The sequence below is a fragment of the Pocillopora verrucosa genome, chromosome 9 (genome assembly GCF_036669915.1).
Source record: "Pocillopora verrucosa isolate sample1 chromosome 9, ASM3666991v2, whole genome shotgun sequence".
NCBI classification, from domain to species: Eukaryota; Metazoa; Cnidaria; class Anthozoa; order Scleractinia; family Pocilloporidae; genus Pocillopora; species Pocillopora verrucosa.
The window spans coordinates 1334587-1341425 of NC_089320.1; the positions used below are offsets into that span (position 1 = coordinate 1334587).

Consider the following 6839-nt stretch of genomic DNA (forward strand, 5'->3'; position numbering starts at 1 on the left):
AAACATCGTTTTGTATATTCTATGAGTGCATCAAAGGTGTATGGAGCAGTACTCTGGCCCTCATTTAACAATAAAATACCGTCACAGTTTTTAACAGTGTTTAAACGATGAGCTGAATAATAATAACAAGAGAATAAAGTGGACAAATTTCCAGAAAAATTGTGGTGCTGTGTCTGTATGGAGTATAACGAGATAATTTGGCTTTATCACCTAAGTTGATAATGTGAATTGGTAACCGTAAAGAGTTTCTAAAACTGTTGTTTCGGGCGTTAGCCCTTCGTCAGAGCGAATAGATAAGTTGTGGGTTCTGTGTGTGTCTATGTTAATAAGCAGAGAACATGGGAACATAGTAACGAGAAAAGACTAGTAAAAGATTAGTTGAATAATTTATGATACCATGGGGATTAGGGGTTTATTTACAGATTATTTTAAGTACACTACCGCATATATTGGATTTTGATTGTAAAGTATTGGCATTATCCATGAAACACATAACTGAAGCGTTGAGGCCGCCAAAAAGGCCATTCTCTGCCCGGAGTTACAACCGTTTAAGCCATGCAGATGAAATTTTATTGGATCCCAGTTTTCTTCTTGGAGCCTGTACCGCCCCTTACCTGGCGGAAAAGCAGGAAGGACTTTTGTCACAAATATAGGAGTATGCCCTTTTTTTTTGTCTTTTTTTTTCCTTGTTAATGCATCCTTTTCCCATCAGCACATTGGTCATAATTTTACTAATACAATAGACAAAGGTCAGTTTAAGTAGCATCTTTATCAATCAAATACATTTAAGGTTTGCTTTAGCTCTTACGTTCAAAACCCAGCAAAAATCATTTTCAGCTCTATCAGAAAAGAAAATTTATAGGATATATTTGAAACAGTTTCATCTCCAACGAGGACATACAGCAATTCTAAGGTCAATTGTAAAGTGGAGCCCCTGCTCTCCAATGACTGGTTGTTCGTCAATCACTTTAATCAACAAAGTAACTGGAAATGACAGGATTATCGTCAAGAACGTCTGATATTCAATTTTCGGATAAAGTTATATCGGATTGTTTGTCACTGAACGACCGATGGATGTTGACGTTGAACTCAATGCTGTACAAATATATTTTAAAAGGATCATTCTATGGTTTCCTTCATACCTTTTCAGAACGTGAAAATCTATTTGGCTTTTCACATGTACTTTGCTATGGATTTGTAGACAGATTTATTGGATTATTGCCCAGTTGGGTAAAGTTTATGCACAGTGCAGCAATAAAATGCTTATCAACAAGAGAGCGATATGAACCAAGTCCGTTCACAATATGGAAATCCATATAGACACGTATTCTGGTAACAAATGATATGGTGGTCTAGCTTAATTTCTATATATGATAGTAGACAGTTTTAGGAATCTTCCCAATTGTCCACTTGAGGAGGCTCTATGAGGTTTTTGCTCAATGTTGGCGCGCGCGCACCTTTTGAAATCTGAAATTTAAAATATTCGAATTCCTTCATTCTGATTGCTCCTTTTTTCGTAACAAGCTCGACCTGCCCTCTCTTTTTCGCGATGGTTAAGAACGGTCCCTACTTCTAAACATTGGTTAAGGCTTTTTTTAAGGTTCATGTATCTTGCACGTCTTTGTCGCTCACAGGCTAATATTGCTGTGAGTCTTAATCTTTAAAACAATATACCAATTCTGCAAAAGACACATACATTCAGGTGAGATGAACAATATACACTGTAGTATGCTATGTCTTCAGTTAAGTATGACACGTCCCAATCGTGATAAAATTGGTTGTTCCCTGACGTGTTAGAATTTGGTTTTGTAACCTTCTGCAGGCCATGTTTTAGTCTTGCGAAATAGTTATTTCTGTTCTTTTGTGAGCAGCTAATGTTTCTTCTTAAAAAAACTGACTTTCAAGGACAGGTAGCTCCGATGATCTATTTAACACTTGGAGTCCATCTCAATTTTTTAGGGTAACGTCACTGGAAAGCTCTTAAATCATTTGGCAATCACTAACAGCATTGAGGTTATCCTTTCTGAAAAGCCTGATGTGATTGAATTTCGTTTTGTTATATTTAGTAGGCTATTCCCTAATCTTGCAGAATACATAAATGAAAAAGAAAAATTATTTCTGTGGTTTTGTGAGCGACTACTTACTCTTCAACCAAAACATGATTTTCATGGACAGTTTTCCCCAATGATTTATTCAGCACCTAGAGCCCATTAATTTGTTTAGGCATATATTCTGATAATTCTGACTTACTCACATGGAGAGAATCCTTGCAGCGCTTCCGTCTGGACTTCTATTACAATTTGATCTAATAAAAAGCAAATTTTCGAACTTCGCCGATGTAGCAAGGGAAAAAACAATAGTGCATTCTAGCTCTGTAAAAAGATTCCTCAAAGTATCAGACCCCCACAAACAAAAACACTGTCATTGCTTGAGTAAAACAGATATCAGTAGAGATATGTTCCTAGTATTTACAATAAACACACCGAAGAAGACTTTAAAAAAAGTCCCAAAGCCTTTAAGACAAAATTGAAGGTAGCGCGCAAAGAAATTTTCTAAATACTTTCAATGCTTTAAAGGTGTAAAAGTTTCACAAAGTCATCGTCAAGTTGAAAGGTTGTCGGAACTTGCCAATATTTTGATTACAATTGAGATGAGCACGACTATTTCTGGATGTATTTGGAGGAGTTTAAGAAGGGCAAAAAATGGTGATACTGTAAAGAGTTCGGTCTTTCTTTTTCTCAAGAAAAACAAAAATACAGGAATTAATACTTGCAAAATAGATTTTATTTTCCATTCCCAATTTTAGTCTTTTGTACTGAATTTAACCTTGATTCATTAAAATTACTTCAGTCAGAGAAGTAAAAACTTCCTTTTGTTTATGTATAAAGAAAGATTTACATGCTCTTCTGATCATTTTCATTGTTGATATCCCAACACAGCAGTGATCAACAGGAATATCGTTACATGTATTCAATATAGACCTAAATACTAATCTAGTAATAGATCCAATTTTACGCACTTGGTTTCCTCTAATTGTTTGCTCCTTACGCTGTTGTCAAGCATCAACAATCAATCATTAGTTCTTTTAGACGTTGCTCTCTCAACAATTCTTTAATTAAAACTGATCGACAACAGTCTTGCCCTTTTTTGATAAGGGAAGAGTTCCTATTTTGATGCTATAAGTGCAATATCTAAGCAGCGAGACATTTTCATCGAAGTAGTTCAGTTTTCGGTGAAGCTTTGAAATTGAAGCTACCCAGGACATAAAATCAAATATTTTAGACGAGAAAATTGTCGAACTATGTAACACCAATTTGTCATAGAGAATTCTAAATACAACGTTTCAGAATTTAAATAATGTACCCAGAAAAACCTTCCTCTCGTATCAATACTCTATTTCTATTTATTCTACTCGTTGAGGCTTCCGTAAAATAATGTAAAATAATGCTGTTCCGTAGACCTGTTCTAGTTACTCCTTTTGACTGTTTGCCATTCGCCCTACCTAGATGCTTAACCCATAGGAAAGAGGTGAAATTTCGGTTTGGTAGGATAATTGCAATATTTAGCCGAAGGTCATTTCATCGAGATGCTAATCAGTGAGACCCTTTCATCAAATTTGCGCAGGAACAAAATATTAGAAATATCGAGACCCTATCAAAAAATTAGAAATATCAGACGAGTAAATTGTCCAACCATGTAACATGAAATTGACGTATTAGTAAGTCTAAATATAACTGTTTTTAATTTAGAAGTTCGATTATCGGCTGAGATTTCAAAATAATTAAAACGAAAAGAGAGACATCTCGTATCACAACATTATTCCAAACTAAAAGGCTTCTGTCTGATAGTGTTGTTCCGTAAAATTGTTCTTGATGCAGTTTATTGCCTCCCGTGCGCACTAACTTTAAGGTCAACCTCTCTATTCTCTCTATTTTTAGCCTTAGACTATTAAGAGTGCTTGAAGAGTGCTTCGACACCTCCATGCCTTTGTCTTGTCACCTATTGCACCATATAATACTAGTTTTATTTTCCTGTTTTTAATCCTTCCCTAATTAATTTCATGCAAAGCATGCAATGTAATGTATTGAGTTTTGGTTCTACATAGTATTGGCCTCTCTATCAATCTCATAAATGGGCCGATGAGGGTGTCACCAGAGCCATTCTCTGCTCGGAGTTAAAACGGATTCAGCCATGCAGATGAAACTTTTGTTGATCAGCTGTTTCCTTCTTGGAGCCTGCACAGCCTCTTACCTAGCGGAAAAGCGGGAAGGTATTGGATCAAAATTATGAGAGCATGATTATTTTTATTAGATCATTCATTCCTTTTTCCATCAGTCCAATGGTGTTACTTTTACTCAGTACTCTTTTTTTCCTTACCTAGATGCTCCTCTGAGTGAGGATACAGGTCACTTTAAGAAGCTACTTAGTTACTTTTTGAAGCCTGATTAAAAAAAAGTTTTACCAAAAAAGATAAGAATACTCATAAGAATTATCTTCAATACATTTCTCACGAACGTGGATAAGAAAGCAACTGTAAGTCTCCTAGGATGTGTCCCGCGTACTTTGATTTTCACATTTAATCGATTTTTTTTTTTACTTTCTTTTTCCCCATAAAATAGCCCAAGAAGTTGAAGATCTGAATGACGAAGACTTCGGGACTGCCTCTGATAAATTTGACAGAGAGAATGATGAGGAGCCGGAAAATGAAGATGAAGCCTTTGAAGAATTAAGAGATGAAGAAAACGAGATGGATACAAAGGAATTAGAAGAAATGAACGATGAAGACGAAGAGAGAGGCAAGCGTTGATAATTAAATTTCGTTAACAAGAAAACCGACTTCTGTCTTCGCTTCGGAGACGAGATCCAAGTTACAATGTCAATGGCGAGAGTTTGGAATTTTTCTACTCATCGGGAAGAAACTCGTGAAAGAATCGTGTAGGATAAACAGGGGTAACTTTAATTGTTATTTTCTGCATCAACCAGGTTTTTTAAGCAGGTTTTGGTTGACAACAGTTGAAAGTTGGTATGAAAGGTAGTATGGGAAGGAACAAAAGCTGACTCTTGCGAGATTTATATTTCAATCGCAAAACAAGAATCAAGGAAAAGAATAATGCTCGCTACACTGATTATACCGAAAGGATCCATATAATGTCTGAATTTGTCTTATCATAGGGATTACGGGGCGATTTACTTCCTTGGAAACAAAGATCAATTACGTGGGACATGATGACACAATTATCAATGAAGTAAACTATGAGAAAAGCACTTTCTAACCAGATGTTATGATTTTTGTTCCATCAGGTGAAGAACAAGTTTCTGAGGATCCAAGACCGGTGCCAAGAAAGTCAAAAAAGAAATATGGTAAAGTTATTCAACATTTCTTGATCTAACATCTTGATCTTATATCTTGATTTTTGATCAATGAAACATTCTTGCTCGCGCACGATTGGTATTCAGTCAAGTGGCCGAATATCCCTCAGCTAAAACTGGGGCATAGTCAAGGCTATCACCCAACTGATAAGTTTTAATTCAAGAAGATATAGCAGAAAATGGGAATTATCCGTTCGTTCATAAAATCGTACAGAAGAACGCTCAAAAGAAAACATCCGGCACGCGCTGCAAAATGTTTGAAGGACAATAATTACAAAGCTTCTATTTTAAACTAAATTGTACTCGTGTATTTGTCCAGATAATGGAACAGATAATGTCCGAGGATAAATATTCCTGTATATTTTTACGTCAAATAGAGGCTATTGTTTCCACCTTGCCAAGATATAATTAAAGCAACATCATTATTACATTACACAATTATTTTGTTAAATTTGGAAGAAATCTGAATGAATGGGCCTTTTGTCTGACTCTGAGATTTTTATGTTCGATAATCCATCGTTTGATATTAATGGTCTAATGTATTTTTTTTCGTAACTATTTTAGGTTATTTGTATGGGAAAGGAAAAGGCTACGGCAAGTACCGTAAAGGACCCTACCGAAAAAAACCTAGGAAAAGCTACCGCAAAGCCTACCGTAAATATCGTGGCCGAAAGGGTTACTACCCAAAAAAAGGAAACGGTTACGGCTACCGCTACGGCTACCGCCACCCCTACTAGCCCTACAGTCGTTAGAATGGTGAGTCTTTCACAAATATCGATTAAAGATTGCTACAAGCTTGTAATCGCGCTGAAAATTGAAGGCATTTTTTAAACAAGAAATGCATGTACTGGTTCTTGTTGAATTGTCTCTCTAATAATTGGAACATGCCATAGATAACTACGCTTGTCCCAACTGGTCTCACTACTCACTAAAGAAACTTTAGAAAGGACACTTTCTCATTTTCTTTTCTCTATTTCAGGTTAGACGAAAATGATTAAACTGGACCAAGACTCACGCAAGATTAACAAAGTTGCTTTAAAGTCATAGCTGAAATTGTAGCTTTAAAAGCGTTAAATAAATTTTTTTGGTTCAATTGACATCCTTGTTCTCTTTTTTATTTCATTTTATTTATTTATTTATCTGCTGCAAACCGCAAGCTACACAATCCACATCACAATTGACCAAATTCTAAAATAAATGATTTGAATTTTTTCATCTTGTCCTAAACGTTTATCAGCACGCTTTATCACTACTTTCCTGCGGTTTCAACCTTTAGTGGCATTCATTTGTCAAACAACAAGTAAATAAAGGGTAAATTTCTAGAAAAAATTGTGGTGCTGCGTCTGTGAGGAGTATAACTAGATCATTTTGGTTTATCAGCTTAGTTGATAATGTAAACTGATAACCATAAAGAGTGTCAAATTTGGCGTTTGGGGCTCACGATTTAACGTAAACCCCAAAAATAAAAA

General features: G+C 35.7%; 1 protein-coding gene across 1 annotated transcript; it reads left to right on the plus strand.

Moving 5' to 3' along the window:
* The first annotated feature begins 4163 nt into the window (after positions 1-4163).
* Positions 4164-6467, plus strand: LOC131772001 (mitotic apparatus protein p62-like). The gene is made up of 5 exons (XM_066172632.1): positions 4164-4270; positions 4620-4796; positions 5302-5361; positions 5935-6126; positions 6350-6467. Exons 1-4 carry the CDS (start codon positions 4192-4194, stop codon positions 6105-6107), a joined length of 489 nt encoding a protein of 162 aa, XP_066028729.1. The 5' UTR covers positions 4164-4191; the 3' UTR covers positions 6108-6126; positions 6350-6467.
* The last annotated feature ends 372 nt before the right edge of the window (positions 6468-6839 follow it).

What these genes read in the sequence shown, in the direction of transcription:
- LOC131772001 (XM_066172632.1), top strand. Translation starts at nt 4,192, where the DNA reads ATGCAGATGAAACTTTTGTTGATCAGCTGTTTCCTTCTTGGAGCCTGC. An exon ending in CGATGAAGACGAAGAGAGAG is followed by an intron (nt 4,797 to 5,301) that starts GCAAGCGTTGAT and finishes TTGTTCCATCAG; the next exon opens with GTGAAGAACAAGTTTCTGAG. An exon ending in AAAGTCAAAAAAGAAATATG is followed by an intron (nt 5,362 to 5,934) that starts GTAAAGTTATTC and finishes TAACTATTTTAG; the next exon opens with GTTATTTGTATGGGAAAGGA.